The sequence below is a fragment of the Rhinolophus sinicus genome, linkage group LG07 (genome assembly GCF_036562045.2).
Source record: "Rhinolophus sinicus isolate RSC01 linkage group LG07, ASM3656204v1, whole genome shotgun sequence".
Taxonomy (NCBI): domain Eukaryota; kingdom Metazoa; phylum Chordata; class Mammalia; order Chiroptera; family Rhinolophidae; genus Rhinolophus; species Rhinolophus sinicus.
Window position 1 is genome coordinate 95392067 of NC_133757.1, and position 24921 is coordinate 95416987.

Consider the following 24921-nt stretch of genomic DNA (forward strand, 5'->3'; position numbering starts at 1 on the left):
TTATATAATCATTCTAATGCTTCTGGTGTATAAATCTATATAAAGCAAGTCAGCTTGTCCGCACCCCATCTCAAAAAATGTTTGTGTAGAAAGTAACCGAAAACTCTCCATACAATTCTCAAGCCTCCGTCCACATCCCAATGACAGTATTGTAGAAAGTCTCAGAGTATATACACACATTAACTGTGGAGGTATAAGCACTGATTTTTACACTCTTCATCAAGGTCAACAACCTACAACACACATGGCCAGCATAACTCCCTCCTTCTCCCCAACCTGTGAGAATACAATGCCTCCCTTCCCCCTTCACACACACACATTCACAAACTCGCATGTTGTCCTATGTCCTAACCCCGCTCATAGAGGTCAACATGCAGAAACACAGCAACCATCCCATATAGCCCCCATCATACCAGAAGAATGACTATAGCATATGACCACCATTCTTGAGCACCTATTACACATATAAGGGTGCTATGTATTACTTAACTTAGTCTTTACAACCTCTTTATGAAGGGGACACATCACTACAACTTTACAGAAGACGAAAATGAGATCAGAAAAGAATAGTAACCTGCCCAGTTCAAACCCTGGTCCAAAGTTTCCTTTCCGTTGTTCCATATCATGAAAGTATATCAACTTCTCTAGATTAAAAAAAATGACATGTAAATGCCATTACAAACCTTTAAGAGCACTCACTTTCTTTTTGGATGAAATTTTTAATAAGGAATATTGCTAAAAAAAAAAATTAGTTGCCTATCAGCTGAAGTTTAGAAAACGCTTTGCTTCTTTCAAGTTTTTGTTATAATGCTATTCTTCTGAGCAGCTTTGGACGGATGTGCTTGTTTCAAAGTATACCCTTGGCATTCCTGGACACTCAAACCTTCACTGTTCAAAAGAGAGTTTGTGGTGTTTTTTTTAATGTGGATTCTTTGGCTTAATAGAAGACAGAAACCCAATTCTGTCTAACTTAGAGAAATATGACAGGATGGGGGAAATATGACAGGATGCTAGTATAAACAAACTGAAGAAGTAAAGGAGGAGAACGAGCCTCTGGAAGGCTTGGAAACAGGGCCTTTTCTCTGAATATCTCACCTCTGCCTCTCTCAGCTTTATTCCCTCTGACAAACTCTCCTTCTACCCCTCAGTATGGCTACCGAAAGCTCTCAGGCTTTCATTTTCTGCTTCACCACCAAAGAGGTAATTCCAATGTGATGAAACCTCAAGGAAAGACTTCCAGTAGCCTTGCCTGAGTCGTGTTTCCACCCGTGCCATTAAGGAGGTGGTATGATTGACAGCCCAACTCAGGGGCAAAGGAGAATCCCATGTTTGGATATTTCCCTAAAATAAAGGGAAGTTGTGGTTCCAATACAGAAAGGCAATTTTTTAAAGTTTGTAAAGAACTTGTGTTTATTTTTAGCCGACGGGATATCCAGGAATGTAAGCAATTAGACACCAAATCTGGAGACATATGGAAAGAATGGTAAAAAAGCAAGCGCTTTGCCTCTAACGTAGCTTCTACGCTATGGAAGAATGAATTAAGGGAAATAAGGAAATTATGTCCTTAACCATAATATTTTACCTAAAGAAGTACTCTTAAAATGTTCAAATCCATTCTTTCCTCTCCAAGACTTAATGTTTCGAATAAACCAGTAAGTGATATATCGGGTTTTCTGTTCCCGTCTTCACTCTAATCACTGTTAAGCTCGGTGTTGTTAAGACTGCTTAGTGTTGCTGCAAATATAAGCACTGCATCTTAAGAGTAGTGATCACCTGCGTAATGTCCCCTCTGAAGCCCTGCTATCCTCACCCAGACCTCTTGAAGCTCATTAACAGCAAAATAGTTTGGGCATGATTTTTTTTTTTATACTGACATAACAGAGCATTTCTTACTTTGAAAAAATCCTAAGCAGATGGCTCAAGAAACGAGAGCTTTGCCCTGAGACTAGAAACTACCATATCCTCATTAAAAACTGCTGATACATTTCCCAATTTCTGCTTTTATTATGTGCCGGTCAACAAATAGAAAAGGGAGTCAGGAAAGGTCAAAATAAACTTTTCTCTTTTCCTCCTGATCTCAAAGAATGATCTGAACACCCAAGTTTCTGAGAATAAAGCAAAGCAATGGTGTGTGGTTATAACTTCACATTGTTACCTTTTTAGATCAAGTCAGGCCAAAAGGTGCAGCTTTCATTACATCTAGCCCAGAAAAGTAGCTTAATAACAGACATGGCCCTTTTCAATATCTGTTAGGTTGGTGTAAAAGTACTTGTGGTTTTTGCAATTTTTAACCTTTTAAACCACAGTTACTTTTGCACCAACCTAATACATACCAAAGACTTATAGGTTAACAATTAATATCTTAATTTCTAGTAGATGGTACAGTGGTTGATTGTCTTGTGTTAAGAAGTTTTTCAAAGGAGGGTAATGAGGACTGGGAATGCAGGATGAGAGGGTGTTTGGGGCAAAAGGGCTTGGAGCTAAGACTTGAAAGAGATGAGGGAGTTAGCTATGTGTCTGGAAGAGAATCCCACGTAGAGGAAACAGTACAAACGCCCTAAAGTGGGAGGATATCTGGCATGATGGAGGCATAGAAAAAAAGCCAGAATAGCTTGAGCAGAAGGAGGGAGAGGGAGATAAGTAGGAGATAAGCAGCAGGTTTTGGAACTGAATGCAAATATTTTTAGAGCATTTAGATCACCGTTTCCATACAGTATATTGCGCTTCATCTTATACCTGATAATAGTGTTTCCTTATTATCCTCCTGACAATCCATTTCTTACTAAAAGTAATTTCGTATTCTGTGTGACTAGTATAATTATATGATTCCATTCAATTTCACATTCTCTATGTCTAAATTCTAATTTGTGGCTGATATTGAAAGTGATTTAAAAAAATAAGGCAAACATTCAATTATTTAGTCAATTTGAACTACATTAAGAAAAGAATGCTCTGTGCTCACTCATGGGTAAAGTAATGTTGCTTTAAAATATTTACATTGTTAAAAGAAGATGCATTATTTGTGAATCTAAAACATATCTCCAAGAATTGGATACTTAAGTATGACAATGCCATAGAGTTCTTTCTTTTCTTTTTAGAATATCATCACATCACACTAACAAGGAAGTGTCTTTTAAAAATATAAACCACATCTTTCAGAAAAAATAAAGGATTTGATAAATGCCACAACAATTGTGCTTTCCTAAAGAATGCTGTTACCTAAATACATCTCTCTAGTGTGTCAGTATATGGATGCATCTACTGAAATAGGCATTAGAAAACTGAAAAAAATAGACATGCATGGTCATATCCGTGATATAGAAACAAGAACAATCTATGATTAGGGACCGTTAACTTGGTATGCTTATGGTGAAAGCCAGTTGGTCCTGAGGTTCTAAGAAGCAACACTAAATCAGAGAGTCCATAGGACCCTTACATAAGTGGGAATATAAGTATAACTGAAATAGGAGGTGATCATACTCAACTACTCAACAAACATTTATTGAATATCTATTATGTGCTAAACCCTTAACAAGTAGCTGGAAATATAATAATGAATAAAATAGTCATGGAAATTATAGCCTAGTGAGGGGAGATAAACACTGAGCAAATCATTACAAGGGTGGCCGGTTAGATCAGTTGGTCAGAGCATGATGCTTGTAACACTAGGGTTGCTGGTTCAATCCCCACATGGGCCAGTGTGAGCTGTGCCCTCCACAACTAGATTGAAACAACTACTTGGAGCAGATGGATTCTGGAAAAACACACTTAAAATAAATTTTTTAAAAGTTTTAAAAAAATCATTACACAAACACACATGTAAGTCACTTAATTACAGTTGTAAGTACTGTCTCCACTTGAAAGAAAGCTCCATGTGCTCAGAACTTTAAATTGCTCGCACATTAGAGCTCCATCATGGTGAACAGTGCCTAGCATCTAGTAAGCGCTCACTACATACTTGTTGACTCAATTAATGAATTATGTAAAAGAGACTCATGGGATGAGAAGGGAGTATAAAACAGGAGTCCTAAGCAAAAATAGGTGCTCAGTTATGATGGGGAAGCTGAAATCTAGAAACTAAATAGGAAAAAGATAGGAAAGAAGGGAAGGGGGAAAGAGGGAGATGAGAATTTCCTTTTAGAGAGAACAGTTTGCGGCAGCAAGCCCTGAGGAGGGAAATTTGGTGTTTCCTAACAAATTAAAAGTAGCCTGGGGTGGTAGGGGTGGAGGGGGTTGGTTAGGACAGGAGACGGTGATTGACCAACACATAAGCAAAGGCCAGATAATACAAGGCCTTGGAAACTTTGGGGAGGAGTTGTAGCTTTACCCTAACAGCAATAGAAAACCACTGAAGGATTTTAAATCAGGGCATGCTACAGATATATGTTTGTAAATGATCACAGTGGCAATTTAGAGAAACAAAGCCTAGGACTCCATAGTTCTTTTAAAATTGAATTTACCATTAAAAAATCTGGACATAGGTTCCTGAATTTGACTTTGGTTATAAAGAAAAATTTCCAATGGGAATAATTTTAAGAATTAGGAGTAGGTTATCGATAGAAAACATGAATTTTGATTCATTGGAGATTGTGGTAGGCAGAATTCTAAGATGACCCTCTTCCTTGGTTAACTACCATGATTGTGTTACATTACAGGGCAAAAGAGATTTAGCAAATATGATTAGGTTACTAGTCAGTTCTCTTTAAGATAGAGTGGTGATCTTGGTGGGCCTACTATAATCACATGAGCCATTTAAAAGCAAAGAGGTTTCTCTGGCTGGTAACACAATCATAGAGATTTGAAGCGTAAATAAGGATTCTATGTGAGGGAGGTTAATTATTGCTAAGACAGAGACTTCAGAGGGCAAGGAGCTAAGAATAGGCTCTAAGTGTCTGGTCATCAGCCAGCAAGAAAATGGGGGTGGGGGGGTCCCAGTCCTATAACTGCAAGGGACTAAATTCTGCCAACAATCTAAATGAGCCCAGAGGAGATTTTTCCCCAGCGGCTCCAGAAAAGAGCGCCGCCCAACCACCACCCAGGCTTTAGCCTCTGAGCTCTAGGCAGAGAATCCAGCTAACCTCGCATAAACTTTTGACCCACAGAACCATGAGATCGTAAATGAGTATTGTTTAAAGCTATTAAGTTTGTGGTAATTAGTTACACACCAATAGAAAACCGATGCCGAGATATTCAAGCCTGTATTAGAGTGAACCTCTGAAAAGAATTAGTTAAAATTTCTGTGTGTCCAGACAATAGTTTAGTGGTTGCCAGAGGGTAAGGGGGGCAGGGGGTGGGGGGTGGGAGATGAGGGTAAGGGGGATCGAATATATGGTGATGGAAGGAGAACTGACTCTGGGTGATGAACACACAATGGGATTTATAGATGATGTAATACAGAATTGTACACCTGAAATCTATGTAATTTTACTAACAATTGTCACCCCAATAAATTTAATAAAAAAAGAAAAAAAAGAAAAAAAAAAATTTCTGTGTGTCTGTTAGGTCATTTTGTCAAATCTTAGAAAGGAAAGCAATGATGATTTATTTAACTTTCCATTGTGGCAATCCTCACCCTGGGGAAATCTCTCATGAGACACACTTAGTCTACTTCTGCCTACTTTCTAAATATTCTAGCAGACAACATAAACCGGAGGGGAAAAAAATAGATTAAGACCAGAAAATGTAAGGTATTGCCCCAGGCTTTGACCCCATACCTTGCCCTTATTTGTCACCATCCCCTAGTCCTGCAGGAGAGATTGGCCACCTCCACCAACTAAGGAAAGTAATATGGTCACCTTTTTCATGAAAAATAAATGCCTGTGTCAACAAATCACTGTCCTTCAGCTGCTTCTTTACCTTGACACTTGCTTACCTTTGACCAATCAGAACTGACATGTGATTGTACACAGGACTATCTAACATTCTCTGCCCTCCCATTGCCTACCATTTCATCTGTTGTTGAATTACTTCAAGTTTTACTTCTTTAAAATGCAGAGATAATATAAATGAAAATTATCTCTCAAATAATTACCTCCACAGTATTGTTTTTTAAAAGAAAAAAAAAAAAGATTATGAAAGGGGATCAACTGCTGTAACAATCCCCAAATCTTGATAACATCAGTAGAGTTCCTCTGTGGCTCCTGTCACAATTTCACCCAGGTTGGGAGAGGAGTGTGCTCTGCTCCATCTGGTTTTTCAGGGACCCAGGCCCCCCCATTTATTTAGTGAGGCCACCATCTTACAGGGTGTCAGACTCCTCCTCTGGATCTTCTGCAATCGGTCAGTTGCTGAGGGAAGAAAGAACTCATGAAGAAGGTAGAAAAGGAAGTCCACTCTTAATTACTTTGGCCCAGGGGTGAGGCACTTCACTTCGGCTCACATTCCACTGGCAAGAAATATAGCCCCATCTAAGTACAAAGGAGCTGGAAATTGTAACCTGGCAGGAAGATTACTATAAATTATAACCCAAGAATTGAGCATGGAAATGGGTGAGTCCTAGAACTATATCTCCCGCAATAAGAGAAGATGAAATTGGTGGGTGATCCATCAGTTTGGGTTATCTGTGTTAGGAGTTCACTTTTATCATGGATTTGGAAATATGTAGTTCCAAATGATTACTGTATAACAAAGCACCCAAACACTTAGCAACATAAAACAACCATTCTATTATGCTCATAGGTTCTCTACGTCCTAAATTTAGAGAAGCCACAAAGGGGATGACTCATTTCTGCTTAATGATATATGGGGTCTCAGTTGGGTGTGACTCAACAGCTAGGAGCTGGAATCATTCAGAGAAATCTCCATTTACATGTCTGGCAATTCTTTCTGGCTGTGGATTCAAACAACTGAGATTATTGACCCAAACACCTACACATGGCCTCTCATGTGGCCCGGACTTTCTCACAGTGGGTCGCCTCAAGGAATTAGATTTCTTACATGGCAACTTAGAGTTACAAAAACAAGTGTCCTGGAGGACAGTTGTTGCAAGCTACGTTGCCTTTCATGACCTAGCCTCAGTCACTTTTGCTGTACTTAACTGGTATAAGAAGCCACAAGTCCACCTGAATTCAAGCAGAAGGAATGTAAACCCACCTCTCAATGGTGGGGTACAAAGATCACATTATTGAGGCACGTAGGCAATGGGAAATATTGTGGTGTCCAATTTTGGAAAACACAATCTCCCACATGTATTGTCTTAGAATCACTGATTTTCAATATGCAAAGGACTTGGTACCTTGAAGAACAGGGGCCAGCAAACTATGGTCCACTGCCTGTTTTTGTAAAGTTTTAGTGACATACAGCCACACCTTTTCCTTAGCAGAGTTGCAGGAGAGACCATGTGACTTGTAAAACCTGATGTATTGACTATTTGGACCACTACAGACAAAGTATGCTGCCTGTGAGATGGTGAGCACTGGAGTCAGACTACTCGGATTCAAATCTCTATTCTGGATGTGGCCAGTTATGTGGCCTTGGGCAAGTTATTCAGCCACTCGACTGCCAATTTCCCACCTGTGTAACTGGAGAAGAAGTACAGTCTGTCATTGAGTTGTGCGCATGAAATGGAAAAGGGCATAGTAAGCATTCATAATGCTAACTCTTGTTATTAGAATTACTTTGAAATATTAGCTAGGTCAACTGTCCATCCAGAGTTATGTGCTTGTCTCCAAAGTGTCATTGACTACAGGTTTCAGCAACAGTGATGCAGGAAGCCCATTTCATCTTTAATCATTCTATCTATTAAAAAGTTCCCTTCCACCGAGCTGAAATCTCTTCATAGCTCTGTCCTATTAATCCTTTCTATCTCCTTGAGGTTCTACAGAACACCTCTTCCAAATATTAGTTTCTTCAAATATTTGAAAAGGGTGTCTATGAGTTTTATGTTATTAAGATGACCCACCTGCAGTTCCTTTCATTGTTTCTCCTAAAACACAGTTTGCGTCCCTTTCCCACTTTGGTGATTCTCTGTAGAAAACAATATAAAGCATTAACTCAGAAATTAGCATAAGACTTCAGGCAGGTAGATCAGGCCCCTTACTCCCTAAATTGTCAATCTTATGCTGGTGATGTGTGCTTTATGTTACTCAGTCTTTTTATACCCCATCCTCCTCTGGAAGAGTTGATTCTTTTAGATATGAGACAAGTCCTTGTAGTTACCATTTTTATGTTTAATCTCATATAGTTCCATCCTCTCGAGATCTTTCTAGATGCTGGTACTATGGTTTAGAATGTTCACTGTTCACTGCACTTACCAGCTTTATATCATCCACGCATACTTCTGATGTCTTGATCCAAAACATTAATAAATATCCCATCAAGTTGAAATTGATACCTTGAGTAGTCCTGAACTCATTTAGAACAAGTGAGTGTTGTTTTAATAAGTGAATTGTTTTCCCTCTTGGACTTCCATTCACTCTAATCATTATTTGTCCAACAGCGTTACATGGGGTGTCATTCCTCTTACTGAAAGAAGTTGGAAGCAAATGTTAATTAAGACATAAACATTTTCTTTCTGTTAATATTATACTTTAAAACAAACTGTGTATCTGTATTAGTCAGGGTTCTCCAGAGAAACAGAGCCGGTAGGATATGCAAATATAAAAAGAAAAAGATTTGTTTTAATGAATCAGCTCACACAATTGAGAAGACTTGGTAAGTCCAAAATCTGTAAGGTAGGCCGGCAGGTTGAAGACCCAGGGAAGAGCTGCAGTTCAAGTCCAAAGGCAGTCAGCTGGTAGAATTCCTTCTTGCTTAGAGGAGGTCATTGTTTGTTCTTTTAAGGCCTTCAACTGATTACGTTCATCCCCATTATGGAGGGTTATCTGCCTTACTGAAAGTCCACCCATTTAAATGTTAACATCATTCAAAAAAACACCTTTATAGAAACATTCAGAATAACATTTGACCAATATCTGGGCACTATGGTGCAGGCAAGTTGACATAAAACTAACCATTACAGTATCTCTTTTTAATCTTTTTCTTGTAATGAAAATAGCTATATCTGGCCCATATGAAGCCTGAGTTTTTGTTTTGATAATTCATCCTTTTATAGTAAATAGTCTATTATATAAAACCATGATTAAGTGTGTATCTAAATGGGTAGTCATGATAAAAAATATGACCAATTGATTTTTATTTCTGTGAGTATAGCATTTTAACGCATAACTCTAGTGTAATATTTCTTTTATCCCTATCACTAACCAATTATTTTCTCTATGTAAGAAAAAAATCAAGGGTGGGGGCAATTCGGATTGCCACTATGATTTTTAAAATGAGCTCTACTGAAAACTTAAGACTGCAGATGTAACTTCAAGTATGGATATATCTGTGATTTTTAATTCATTCATCTATTTTAGAAATTCCATTTTTTATATTTTAAGTTTTTAAATTGATATTTAAATTCCAATGTTACTCTTCAAAGGATTTCACAAGACTATCAAAATAAATATCTATATAAATAAGATATCTTAGCATTAAGTTTCAGTTAAATGTAATAGCTGTGGTAAAATTCTACTAAAATAAAAAATAATGCCAACGTATAGTCTGTGGAAATTCAATTTTATTAAACTAGTATTTTGGTTCTATACTTTTATGAATCTAGATTTTTTTAAATATGGTTTTGTTTCTTGGATAGCCATTTATAATAAATAGAAATTATTGATTTAGAGACTTTAAGAGATATTAAGTTTTGTTTTGCTTTTTTTGAGTCTTGCTAGTAATTCCTTTTTTGTATGAAATTTTCTGTTCTTTTTTGTCATCCTTTTAAATTTCCTCTCTTTAGGTTTGGATGTGTGGAGGAGAAATGTTCGATGTCCCATGTTCTAGAGTTGGTCATATCTACAGGAAGTACGTCCCTTATAAAGTTCCATCTGGGACCAGCCTGGCAAGAGTGAGTAACTGGGGATCAGAATAAGTTGGGCTTGACACGGCTTTCTGTAGCAGAGTAAGCAGCCTCACGCATGGTATAATTTAAGGCACAGTCTGAGAGAAACACCTAACTGAATAAAAACTTCCCTGCTTGCCATTCCATTTGGCAGGCATTAGTACGTAGAAAGTTTCTTTCTGTGTTTCTCAGTTTTATTGCTATTCCTTAAGGAAGTATTAACTATTATGCTAATTCTTGTTAGTACTTGTTTCAAAGCACTGTCTCATATATTCTGTTTAATCGGCATCATTACCTTCTGAGGTTGGTATTGTTATCTTTATTTTGTAAATAAGAAAACTGAGGTTTAGCAAGGTGACTTGTTCCTGCTCACAAGAAGAATAAATAGCAGATAAGGAGTTGAGGCCCAAGTCTTTGGAATGAAAGTCCAGTATTTTCCTCCCACATGGAATATGATAGGATCTCCCTAAGTCAGATAGAGAAAGGGGTAAATAGAAGACAGGGGAAGGTGGATGCCCAAACTCTGCCTTCTTTTCATTTGTAACTAGGACCAGCTCTGCTTAAAGTTTCACCCCAGCCTCAAAACTCCAAAATTGGGCCAAGTCCAAGATTTTTTTTTGCGGACATTGTTTCAAATAAATCCTTTTTCTTAGATCAAATGCAAGGATGTTTTTCTCTTCTGCCTTTTAGAATGTTTTTAAACATGTTTGGGAGGACATAGTCGCAATACTTTCTTAAAACAATCCTGATCATTTCTGTCTGCCACGTTACTTTCTTCATAGCTGAATTAGTTTTATTCACCACAATATGTACCTGCTACTACTCAGATGCCAAATCTACAAAAAGGGTGTTTTACCACATTTCTTTGCACAACGCTCCACTAGGAATCAAATCCTAAATTACTCATTTTGGTTCTCTTTCTAGTTAGTCTACAATATATATCTATTGAGTCTTTTATATAAAGCTCAATAAGCTCACATAACAAGCTTTTTTAAAATATAAACTAGTTTATCAGGCTTTTTCTTTGTGTTACATGCTACAGTAGTCCCCCCTTATTCAGGGTTTCACTTTCCAAAGTTTCAGTTACCCACAGTCAACCATGGTTTGAAAATATTAAATGGAAAATTCCAGAAATGAACAATTCATAAGTTTTAAATTGTGTGCCGTTCTGAGTAGCATGATAAAATCTTGTGCTGTCTTGTTCTGTGCCACTGGGGATGTGAATCATTTGTTTGTCCAGTTTGTCCACACTTATATGCTAACCCTACCCCCCACCCACATCCCACCTCCACCACCCTCACCACCCTACCCTGGGCTAGTCACTTAGTAGCTGTCTTGGTTATCAGATCGACTGTCATGGTATCACAATGCTTATGTTCAAGTAACCATTAGTTTACTATTTAATAATGGCCCCAAAGTGCAAGAGTAAGTGATGTTGGTAATTCGGATATGCCAAAGAGAAGCCATCATGTGTCTGTATGTATAGGAAAAACAAAGTATATATAGGATTCGGTGACATCAATTATTTCAGGCATCAACTGGGGGTCTTAGAACACATACTCCCACAGATAAGGGGGACTACTGTACTATACTCCCAGCACCTAGAACAAGGCTTGGTACATACTCAAAAAATAATTGTTGAAAGAATTAATCTGGAAAAACTATGACAAGCAATGCTATATATAGGTTTAAGGTCTTACTAAAACTTAAACATTTTAATGACATAATAAATTTCTGACTTATGGTGAGTGTTTTGGGAGGATGTAGGTTTCTTTCTTATTCCCTTTTTGAGATTATTTGTCAACAAAGTTAATTTCTCTTTATCTGCACGCATAATCTCTTTTACACCAGTTTGAGTTAATGAAGAAGTTACATTGCATACTGCTTAAAGGGAGAAAGTCATATTCCCTTCTCCTCAAAATATTAACCAGACTTTAAAAACATACTCTATTAAGTAGCTATAGAAATATACTGTTTGAAAAAAAGAAACCAATTACAAAATTATAAAGCAGTTAAAGAACTGCATCTTGGGTAAGGAAATATGATTTGAGTTAGTCAGAAGACTTAATACACATATATCATTCAGGAAAACAACAAGAATTCACAAAAAGGTAAATGATTGAAGAGCTTTGAGTACATATCACAAATCCGCCATGTGGGTATCATAAATCATAGCAGTTAAAAATATCCCAAAGATAATAATGTCCTGTCACTTATCCCTTTCACTCACTCATATGTTCTCCAGCTTGTGCCCCAAACTGAATCATTCATTTGCAAGATGGATGATATGTGTTCTTGGTTTGTAGTTAAAAGTAGAATGAAGCTTGGGGGGAAAAGTTGTGCTGATCCAAAAGGGTTTATTTTCAAATAATAAAACTGTTCATATATTTTAGAGAAAGATATTAAGTATTTTTTCAAGAACTGTCAAATGTAGGGAAACTACGGCTGGCACATAAAATTTCCAGCAAAAAGTGAGTATTCATTCAAATGAAAAAAAGTCCATAATTCTGACTTTTAATCTTTTCCACTTAAATTTTACTTCAGAACTTTTTTTTTTTTCCTAAATGGCTAAAGCAATCAGAAAGTCATAAATATTGAAGCTCAACTATCACTCTATGGAACATTTTATGATTTTTTAAATAAAAATGTTTATGACAATGAAAAACAATTCTGATATTTTATGGGAGAATCTCAACTACCAGCTACACTATACCTTATTATTAAATCATCAAAAATGATGAGAAACTTTAAAGACACTTCAAATGCAGGGCCATGTCTACTAAATAGGTAGTTCATCTTTCCAGCCTCACTAGGAGATGGAGGCAAAGATGGAGACTTGACTTGAAGGGTTCGTTTTCATATTTTACAAAGCTCATCCAATTCTTCAAAAATGTGCACTTTTCATTTACGTACCTTTGTAAATTGAGGATTCCAGCACAATTCAAAAACATGCAAACACACACACACACACACACACACACGTTAAAAGGGCCTTCAGCCCTTTTAACAACATACCAGTGTGTATTCTAGAAATAAATTAAAATAATTAGTTATTCAGTACCTTCTATTTACCTAGAAGTAATGGTCTGATTGGAAGAGAGAAGATAGCACACATGAAACCGTTAGAGGACAATACAAGACAATAAATATTTGTTCAAATGTATTAGGTTGGTGCAGAAGTAATTGCGGTTTTTGCAGTTGTTTTTAACTTTTTAAACTACAATTACTTTTGCACCAAACTAATATTATAAAGATATGGGTAGATAGCGGGAAGGGGGGCGGGGGAAGGAAACCATAGCTGTTGAATTAAAAGAGGACCTTCAATGATACCTCAATTAAAAGAACAAAGTGCACAGAATAGTGGTTTGCAAACTCATAACCAGTGACCGGAGCCACTTCCTAGCCCACTTTTCACCCAGCCTCAGTGTACTGAGAAAAATAAGAATCACAAAGCTAAATCTATCCAATTTAATAACATATTTTTAATGCAGTGATTATAGACTTTTTTTGATTTATGACAATATAAAATTGTATATTTTTGCCCAAAATTAATTCCCTACTTGTCAAAAATAAATATTAGCATCTTTATGTCAATTCCCACAAAAGCAAAAAATCTGAGACACAGTGACTTACAATTCAGCTTCTTCTGGGAATCAACAGTATTAACTTATCATAAATAAAACTAGGTATTTTACTGAGTTGGCTCAGGGTTCAATGTCAGTACTGGCACGCTGCGGTATCTTATCACCAGGAACAAACAGTCAGTCCCTCTGAGAAAGGGTGCTCATCTCTAGAGTTGTAGGGAGACCAGAAGTTCCCTGACCTGCCGTGACATTCATCCCTTTTTTGGAAGGAACTGACTGTCCTTTGTCACAGAAGAGTGAACAGCTACTCAGCAAAAGATGTACTATGTCTTTTGCTGAGTGACACTTTGCACAGCCAGAGGTGGCTGAGTGGCAGATGGGTAGAAGACTCTCCCAGGAGACCCTTCATTCCTACAGGTTGTGACATGAGCCAAGAGCTCTGCCAAAGCAGCAGCAATTACTGGCACCTCACAGACTCCCCTGTGAATGCCATTGTTTGGGGACAGTCAAAGACTTTGGACCTCAGACAGTTGTTCTAACAGCAGGCACATGACCGAAGAGCAGAGCAATCACACCGCAGCTAACCACACCAGTGAATATAGCACATCAGCAGTTCCCATGGGAACCACCTGGCCCATGGGAGTTTCCCAGGAGGGTCTGATGAGCAGAGGACAGCCTTGCAGACCGTTAGTGGGGCACAGCTGCCCTCCCGACCCCTAAGGGGAGGACTACACAGGAGACAAAGCTGGAACCAGCCCTCACCCTAAGTCCGTAAGGGACAACAGAAAATATAAATCGGGGGATTGTATCCTTCTGTGTTTTGCCACTGCCTTCATATTGATAACATTTTCTTTTCTAAAATTGTATGTGTTTTATGGCAACCACTATCCAAGTTTCAGGATAAGAGCTTTAAAACCAAAGAAAAACCAAACCCCATAAGAATCCAGTTACACAGGATGGCCTATAATACTTGAAAATGTAACTCACATTAAAAGGGATAGAGGTGAAATGTCAAGTGAGTAGAGCTGGGATTGTGAACTGAGGGCTGTCTGTCCAAGGCTGAACCCTCCTGCCCTTATGCAAAGGCTTGGAATAAACAGGTGCTGCTGAGGCAGTCATGGCCAGGGGTCCAGCATGAGCAAAGTTCCAGGTAGGAAGCAGCAGGCCCAGAGAGTAACAAAAGATTGTGTTTGAGACCTCTGGAGTTAAACTAGGATTGTGCTTTGGAGGCCAACTCTGGAGGACCTTGTATGTAGACCAAGGCATATACCTTTTTCTTACAGACGGTAGTGAGGTACCCATGGTTTTTTTATAGAAAGTGCCAGGATCGAAACAGAAGACTAAAATGGAAAGATCAACCAACAAGTAAATACTGAAAGGGAGAAAGACTAACGATAGTAACATTTTGAATGCAAGAAGCATTTGTAAAGAAAATTTCTTAAACTATTTTTTATTGATTTGCCACACTGTGCAAGGAGGAAGAGGTCAAATGTGACTATGAGGTTTTCATCCCATTGTCTGAGAAAATAGTATCAAAACAAATATAGGGACGTGAGGAAAGGGAAAGAGGAAGTTGCTGAGCTTGGTTTTAGATGAGGTGGCTTCTAAGTAACGGGTTTTCATGGATTCAGGGAGAGCCAGATCTGGGAGACACACAGAGACTTGCTGTCTAAAATTCCAAAAGCCCACCAAAAACAGATTTTGACAGATTTTCTTTGCCAATAAATTTTCATTTCTGAAGAAAACCTTTATCAAGCCACTGTATGAGGCCCCAGAAATATAAATGATGAACAAGATAAACACAAACCTTAAATTCTCATGACAAATGGCCCCAACTATAACAGTAAAGTAGACACAGTCCAGCGATCTATATATAACAATCTGAACATCGTGAGCTGGAGAGAAGGGTTAAATAAAAATAATCAAACTGACCATGGAATTAGATCTGTCTCTTATATAGTTTACTTATTTAGAAACTATTTTATATAGATTATAATGTTATTGGGATTATGATTTAACAGAAGAGGAAGTATATCGTAGATAACATATAGCATTGTTTAATAGGTATCATGATATATGTTCTATATTAACAGATTATATTTAGTGATCCTATAGGCTATACTATAAGCTATATACAAGTTACAAATGGTTTTGACTTTATATATTTACTTAGGATTTCTTAGCAGAATGCAGTGACCTTTGAAGATTTCCTGTGGTTATTATACTTCATGGGCATGAAGGCTAAATCTGAGGTCCGAGGGAGAATGGCTGCTTTGCCTCCATAAGCTGTGAAATTACTTCTTAACATATTTACCAAGGTGCCTTTCTTCCAGTGTCATATCCCTGGGGACATCCAGCCCTACTGACTCCATAGCTCATCTCAGAATCTTGAAATAGGTGGGTGTGGAAGAAGGTATGGAAGGGAGCAGGAGGTAGGGGAAGAGGGGCATGTCAGTGTCAAACCAGACCACCCCACGTTGATCAATGAGTGCTTCCTCACTGTTCACCAGAGTGTCAGCTATCCTGGTCTGAAGTAGTTGAAAGAAACAGAACACAATATCTGACATACACAGCTCTCCCTTTTTTGTCAGAAAAATCTATCGGTTGAGGAAAACCATTAACAAGACCAAAATGACTAGTTTGATGTCGGAAAATAAAATCACCAACAAGACTGTAAAGTATGGTGATGAATGGAAAATCTACATCCTACAAATTGACCTTTCTCCCCTGATGACTATAAATCAGTTTACTCCTATAAAACTGCCCAGCAAATAAGAGCTGTAGTAACAACCTTAGCCATCAATAGCAACCAGCACGTCTTTCCACTGCTCTTAAAACTATAGAGTTCAGATGCTTTATTTGAAACTATCATTGAGTTCAGGGACATAGCAGCCTATCATGGGCTTTCTCCCAAAAAGCAGGAAATGATGGATTCTTCCCAAAAGACTCAGCCAGCATAAATGGCTAGGCTTTTTGTGCCGGTGCAATTCCTCTGAAAACAATAACGATTTCTGATTCTTCCATACAATACAACCAAAAGTGTATTGTTGGGGGAGGAAGAAACTTTCCTCTACCTTCAAGGTTCTTTTGGCTGGACTAATAATTAAATCTACATGACAATGATTAACAAGAGAAATTAACCGAATTTAATTGCATATGCCTGTAAGAAACCCCACATACATGAGAGTCAGAAACCCCACATGCATGAGAGGTTCAGAGACAGAAAGGGAAAATGAGGTATATATATATACATATACCTCAAGTATTCTGAGCTAAGGATCACTTTGGGGCTTCACAGGGAGGAAGGTCATTACAGGATGCTAAGAACAGCAGATATTCAGCAATTAAAAGTTTGCTATACATAGGTTACAAAAAGCTGTTTCTGGTAATAACTCTTATCATGGACAAGGCCCCTAATTTAAATTCTTTAAGGGAGAGGAAAATTTCTTCTGAGACTGCAGTGTCTTGACTGCAGTGTCTCGACTGCCTTCAGTTCAAAATAATTCACATGCCACAGTGGCACACTTGGGGAGACCTGTGCTGAGCCCCTCCAAGGGCAATAAGGCCATCCAGTATAGTCAACTGTGTGTTTCTCTTCCTTCTTGGCCGTATTTTAAAATATAATATCTTCCATTTGGATGGAACTTTTTATTTTAGAAATTCAAGCATCTCCCATTAATAATATTTTCTTATTCTTCATGAGAGCCTCCCTGAAAATCAATCATGTTTATTATGTGACAATAATGATTTAATAAATCATTAAGATACGATGAGTCCAGTGCATGTTATGAAGATAAAGGTCATCTCTAACCTCAACAAAGGCTCAGGCTGGAGAAATTCTTCGACAGATATTTATCAGGCACCTACTATGTGCCAGGTAGAAATGCACAGGGCGTGCTACACATCCTAAGCCAACAACATGGGGCTTTTCTTGTTAGATCAAGTCATCCCTTTGTAATAGCATGTCACCTCACCCAAGGACATTCCCCACACTGGAGGTGAGTTTTGGTACACAAGGCTGGCAGAGCACTCATACTCACCCTTCAGTCATGGCCCTTTTTTGAACACTGGGCATTTTGTGTCTCTTTTGCATATGAGGAAAATAAAGCAAAGGAAAACTATTCTCTCTACCAAGGGCCTTGAGAGAAAAAACACAAAACCCAAATTAATTTCCCACTGCTTGACCTTCAGTTGCTCCCTTAATTTCTAACCCAGTGGTATCAGAATTTTTAAAAATATGTATCCATATACGTTTTATCTGTTTCTTTAACAAATAACAGAATCACACATTGTGGTGGCAATTTTTAAACAATATGGAGGTAAAGCACAGAATGTTCATACCAGACATAGACACAGAAAAAGAAAGTGAAACAGCATATCACCGACAAGTACAGTCTCTTGCCATTTGGAAGTAGCGTAGAAAAAAATATGTGAGGTGAAGACAACAGCATCACTTTAAAACTCAGCAATTTCCCACGAAACTTCTCAAAACTAACTTTCAGTTTGGCTTCCTCCTATTTATTTGCTCTTTTTCCCCAAAAATCCCACAGATGCTATCTTCTTCCCAACATTAAAGCCTTTTGCTCAATTTAATTGTCTCAAATATTCCACAGTGCTTTCCCAAGTTTCAGCTCAGCTATGACTTGCGAATCAATTATGTGATGCTTTCTAGTGCGCACAACAGAGCCTGTAATTGAGTTAGGCAATTCCCAAGCTATGAAAACAGTATTCAACACTCCTCTATCTAGTGAGGACCAACAATTCACATTAGTTTTTTGTTAAGCCTATTGGAAGATTTTAGGGAGTAAACATAATATTTACATAATGATCCTACTTATTTACATGATTATTCGCTGCCATGATTAATTATTATTTTTACTTTGCCATCCTTAATGAAATTAAAATGGGATTTATTTTTCCTTTCCTAGGGTACTTTTTCCAGTCTGCTTTTGGTTACCTTTTCACTATCTAAAGCCCCTTGGCACTTTATGTTGTTATTTAGCATTTGTATAGCTTTCTTTTTTCAAAGCACTTTTGGGCAACAGACTGCATGGTGAGCTCTATTTGTGGGCTACCGGGAATTATAATTGTGTTTTTATCATTATCCCCATTAGAAGTGAGCATTTTCCGGCACTCACGACCCCACTGGAGCCTCGGAAAGCAGAAAGCTTGCTTAGGGAAAATAGGGTCCTCCTGCTACAAAATTAAGCTGCTGAAACTTAAGCAAATTAAAATATTTCAGCATGCCATAATCTCAATAACCAAACACTCAACTCTTCCAAGAGGAAGCAGTGCTGGTCACTTTTATGACTCTGCCTTTCAGGCCCCCAATTGGATGATGAAGCCACAGGAGCCGCTGGATAGGAGGGACTCATTTTGGAGAATTCGCAGTCTTACCATGAGATGTGTGAATGCACAGTGACACTGTGCTCGAGGCCTCTGCGCTTTCATTTCCATTCTAGTCACCCTTTGTTCTAATAGTTTATTAGTTCCTAGCAAGAATTCCATTTTCAACTCAGCCCAAGTATAGCTCCTTTTTGATGTTCTTTAAGGTAGAGAAAACTGTTCCACTTGATATTGATACTTTGTAAACCGGGAAATGGTCAAAAAAACAAATGGCAGCTCTGGGGTGTTTAGATGCTTTTGCTCTAATTCTGAAAAGAATTTATAAAAATAAGTTTTCACAGATTGCCTAAACTTTGAACAGGTGTAATTTCAACCTAAGGATCTTGCCTGAGCTATTAAAAAATAGGGATTTTTTTTTTTTTTTAGCTTGCTTTGAAAGGAGGGAAAATAAAACAGGGTCTATTAATAACTAATGGGATAAGTGATGTAACACCATTTAGTTCAACCACAGTTTGTTTGAATGCTTGATGTTCTTGTGAGGGAACAAAGAACTTGATATGCTCTTTGGCTGAAGGTTAGAAAATGCTGGTTGTAATTTATAAAAACAAAAAAATGTATTAATCATAATCTACAAATAAGATCATACTGTCTCTTAGACGCAAGTTGCGATAGCTGAGACACCATTGGCTGGATTGCCAGAAATACACGCCCAGGTATCTCCAGACATCCACAAAAGGCTTCCTCCCATGTGCTCACATACCCATTAGTCAGACGCAGCACCCACTCTGCACAACCCACGATTTTGCTTTTTCTGCTTGTGCCTGAGAAGCCACTGGAGAAACCACACCACCACCAGCACCATTCACACTAAGAGCATTTAATTATAGCTCTTGGAGTTGTCTCTGGAGAAAGCAGTGCTTCCATCCTCAAAGTGCCAGAACTTCTCTGAGTCCTGGAGAGACTCAGACAGGATCTCCTACGTACTTGTGGGCCGTACATCCTCACTTGCACACAGGAGACCTCTGCTTACATTGGATTGCCTTTAACAATTCCAGCAGCTTCTGGTCACCTCCTCTTGCTCAGAATTTCAGGAAACCAATCATTGAAAAGAATTCCACCATATTCACATCCTCACTCCCAGCCAAATATAGTCTTATGGATGAAAAAAATAAAACAAGACAAAACAAAATGGAAAGCATACTTTCAGTTTGGCCTATCATCCTATTTTTTTCTGCTGGGCTAGGTCATAAAGGTATTGCAGTTTCCACCCTTATCTCTCAAATGGCTTGCTTTAGGGGAAGCTGACCACGGTGTGTCACGTCATGATGACACATATGGGGAGGACTGAGTCATCCTACCAATAGCAAACCCCAATGGCCAGACATGTGAGTGAGCCACCTTGGAAAATCTTTCAGCCCCATTCAAGGCTTCAGATGACTGCATCCTCAGCCAAAATCTGACTGAATCTCATGAGAAATACAAACCAGATTATCCAGCTAAACCACTCCTAAATTGCCAACACACAAAAACTGTGAAAGATTTAAAAAAAAAAAAATGTTTAGTATTGTTTTTTAAACCACTCCATTCTGGGGTAATGTGTAATGTATCAATGGATAAGTAATAGAGCTGTTACCATTTAATAGTTCTCCAGCAGCAACCTTCTGCCTAATTTTATCTTAAGAGACATGCTTACCTTGGGTGGCCCATTTGAAGCTTAAAAATTAGATGAGCTTGTGCATCACAGGATACTATCAACAGGTATCAACAGAGTGAAAAGGCAACTCACAGAATGGGAGAACATATTTGCAAAGCATATATCTGATAAGGGGTTAATATCCAGAATATTTAAAGAACTCCTACAAGTAAAAAAAAAAAAAAGAAAAAGAAAGAAAGAAAGAAAAAACCTGATTTTAAAATGCACCAAAGGACTTGAATAGATTTGTCTCCAAAGAAGATATACAAATGGGCAAGAAGCACATGAAAAGATTCTCAATATCATTAATCATCATGGAATGCAAACTAAAGCCACCACGAAGTATCACTTTACACCCATTAATATGGCTATTTAAAAAAAAATGATGAATATTGGAAAGAACAGAGAAATTGAAACCCTTGTGCATAGTGGATATGTTAAATGATACAGCCACTATGGAAAACAGTATGGAGGTGCCTCAAAAAATTTAAAATACAGAAATTTCACTTCTGGGTATATACAAAAAATAATTGAAAACAGAGACTCAAACAGATAGCTGTACACACATGTTTATAGTAGTAGTCAAAATGTTAGAAGCAACCCAAGTGTTGCCTGACAGATAAACAGATAAGCAAAATGTGGTATGTATATATATGTGTGTGTGTATATGTATATACATATATATGTATATTCAGCCTTAAAAAGAAAGGAAATACTGACACATGGTTCAAAATGGATGAACCTTAAAGACATTATACTCAGTGAAATAAGCCAGTCCAAAAGGACAAATACTGTATGATTCCACTTATATGAGATATCTAGAACAGTCAAGTTCATACAGACAGAAAGTAGAATGGTATTTGCTAGGGACTGAGGGCAGGGGGGATGGGGAGTTATTGTCTAATGCGTCTGGAGTTTCAGTTTAGGCAGCTATCTTCCTCCTCTTTATCATAAGCACTTTCCTTACTTACAGCAATAAATGTGCCCTCACTAAGTTCCCTGGTTGCATATCTACAGTCTCTCAAATGCCTGCGATGTTGACATTTCCATGGTCAGTTATTTCTTCTAGAAATTCTATTTGAATTTCACTTCCGGCATTATCACTTATTGTTTCTTTGCTGCTCTTCCATCTTTGTTGGTCAACTCTCTCTTTTCAGTTATCCATTTTTGTAAAATGTCATGTGGATTTATCTATGGGAAACAAGGTTGCAATACAACTGTGCTTTGCTGCCTGAGTGTGAACTGAATAACAGATATGCAATGACCCATCACCCACAGACTGAAAGAAGTGATGTGCTTGGTCATTGATCATGCTGTGCATCTGTTACCGACATAGTGATTTGTGGCCCAAAGAGCTAACAGCAACATTTGTTCTTTACGCAATTGCTCACAGTTAACATACCATAGTAACTGAAATCTGAACTGTGTGTGGGGAGTATGCGAATGTTCTTAATGCCACTGAACTGTACATTTACAAGTGCTTAAAAGGCAAATTTTATGTTAGTATATATTTTACTACAATAAAAAATTAAGTAAACTGTTTTTAAAATTTATCTAGAAATGCAGAGGACCTAGAAGAGCCAAAACAACTTTGATAAAGAACAAAGTTGGAGGACTTATATTACTTGATTTCAAAACATGAAAAAGTTATAATAATCAAAATAGTGCGTAGATGTTGGCAACAAATGGATCAAGGAAGAGAATAAAGAGTCCAGAAATAATTCTTACATATGGTCAAACATTTCTAGGATAAAAACATGAAGAAAAATTGTGAGGTTAGGCAAGGACTTCTTAAATATGACACCATAAGAACTTACCCCTGGAGAAAAAAACTGATAAATTGGACTCCATCAAAATTAAGACCCCCTGCTCTTCGATAAATATTGTGAAGAGGATGAAAAGATAAGACATGAACTGGGAAAAAGTATTTACAAATCACACTTCTGACAAAGGACTTGTATCCAGAATACATAAAGAATTCTTAAAATTCAATAATACCTTTATAAATGGGCAAAATTCTTTTAAACAGATACTTCACTAAAGAAGATAGATATATAATAAATAATTACATGAAAAGCTGCTTAACATAATTAATTATTAGAAACATGTAAATTAAAACCGTACAATACCACCACACACTTTTATAATGGCAAAACTGAAAAAGATTGACCATGCTGTGTGTTGGAGAGATAGGTTGTAATATAGCTGGAATGTTCATATACTGTTAACAGGAATGTAAAATGATACAATCACTTAGGAAAATAGTTTAGCAGTTTCACTAAAAGTTATACTACCTAGCTAGCATTTGACCCAGCACTCCATTTCCAGATGTATACCCAAATAAATGAAAGTAAATGTCTGCACAAAGACTTGTACAAGACTGTTCATAGCAGTTTTATTTGTAATAGCCCCTAAGTAGGGCCAACCCAAATGTCCATCAAGAGGTAAATGGATCAATAAATTGTGGTATATCCATAGTATGGAATACAATAAAAAGGAATACATGGAAGTCCATGGATAAACCTCAAAAAAATTACGCTGAGTGAAAAAAGCCAGACAAAAAGAGCACATACTCTATGATTCTATTTATATCAAATTCTAGAAAGTGCAAACTAAGTTATAGTAACAAAAAGTAAATCAGTATACAACACCTAGAGTTCACCGTAATGTAAATTGTGAATTTTGGGTGATTATGATGTTAAAGTAGGTTCATAAATGGTAACAAATGCACTGCTCTGGTGGGAAATGTTGATACTGGGGGAGACTGTGCACGTGTGGGGGAAAAGAGTAGATGGAAAGTCTCTATACCTGCCCTTCAGTTTTGCTGTGAACCTAAAACTCCTCCAAAAAATAAAATCTTAATAAAAAAAAAAATTAAAAAAAAAAATAGACCAGTGGTTGCCTGAGGTTCGTAGAAGTGCCAAAGAAGAGATGTGGAAAGGGATTTCAAAGAGGCACACGGAAACATTTGGAGATGATGGATATGTTGATTATTCTAATTTTGGTGATGGTTTCACTAATATGTACATGTGTCAAAATGTACCCAACTGTACACTTTAAATATGAGCAGTTTATTGTGTAGCATTATTCCTCAAAAAGCTGTTTTTAAAATTAGGCTTATGTGCATTTTTTAAGATGTGTAGTTAAATAATTTGGCTACATTAACTACTGTCAGAAACACTACCATAAACATCCAAAACATGTAATAGAGATATAATTAAATTATATCAAAACAGCCAAGAACAGGTGACCCCTTATAAACACAGCTCACACAGCCTTGAGGAAGAAGAGGAAATTGTCAGAGAAGCCTCCCTTTTCAGCACTGGGTTAGCCATCCTCTCCTTACGCCAAGGCTGCCTAGTGACTTCAAAGACGCCTTCAGATGAGAGTAGTGCGAGGCTGAATAATTGCAGTGAGGTGGAGGCTCTCCTAAACAGATTCTCTTTGGAGTTGCATCCATGATGACATTATCACAGTATCAATGATGAGAGGGCTTTGGGGTGGGACTCCAGAGCTACTAAAGTCCTCCTAAGCTTCAAAGAGGAGCAAAGAAATGCATTTAAATCAAAGCAGAATTTTTAAAGTCAGGGGATACTGATGCGATTCCTCGTTGGAAGGAGTGACTGTGACAAATAAGAAACTGTTTCTGTGTAAGACTGGCTTTGCTATCAGCAGTATCCAGGGGGAAAGCACTAGGGGGGGAAAAAGATATCTGAAGAAAGAGAAATCTATTACTAAATCTACCATAATACAAGAGCTTAATATTGACACAAGCACAGCATGGGGCCTGGGGGCACGCCAGTGCATATGTCATAATCACACCCTGCACAAAGAAATGGAAACACACTACTGAGGTGAGATGACCCAGGTAATACACAGGCCTGGGACCTCCTCATAGCCCAAGAAACAATCGGCTCCCAAATAATATGCTGAGAAACTGAGTAAGGATTGTATTTTTAAAATAATCAAATGGTAGGATCTATAATGTTACTGGCAAAAAAAAAAAAAAATGATAGTTAGTGGATAGATTTATGCAGTTTCATGAACCAGCAGGTATAATGGAGCCATCTATTTTCCTCATGCTGCACAATAAAGATGATCGGTCAGAGCTGGAAATCTGTTCTTCTGAAACTGAAGTAGAAATGTGATTTAATGTTCCTCGTAAAATATCCATTCAAAGACCTGATGATTATTAGAATTAAGGAGAGATTTAGTGTTGGATAGGCCAGAGGAAACAAGACTTGAATTCCAAAGACTTCTGATAGAAAACTGAATGTGTTAAGTGTGTTAATAAATATTTGGGCAACACAGAGAAAGGAGAGATCAGTACCAGTTTGGGTTGAATAGGGGAACATGTTATAACCCACAACAAACCACAGAAAGGTGACATAAAAACAGCGGACACTTTCAATGTC

The 24921-nt window shown here is 37.6% G+C and overlaps 1 protein-coding gene across 2 annotated transcripts in view; it reads left to right on the forward strand.

Moving 5' to 3' along the window:
- The window catches only part of GALNTL6 (polypeptide N-acetylgalactosaminyltransferase like 6), a 938097-nt gene that overhangs the window by 854740 nt on the left and 58436 nt on the right, over window positions 1-24921 (forward strand). For both annotated transcript variants that reach the window (XM_019733270.2, XM_074338318.1), the window contains exon 9: window positions 9782-9889. In XM_019733270.2, the coding sequence (XP_019588829.1) occupies window positions 9782-9889 (108 nt within the window). The remainder of the gene's footprint in view (window positions 1-9781; window positions 9890-24921) is intronic.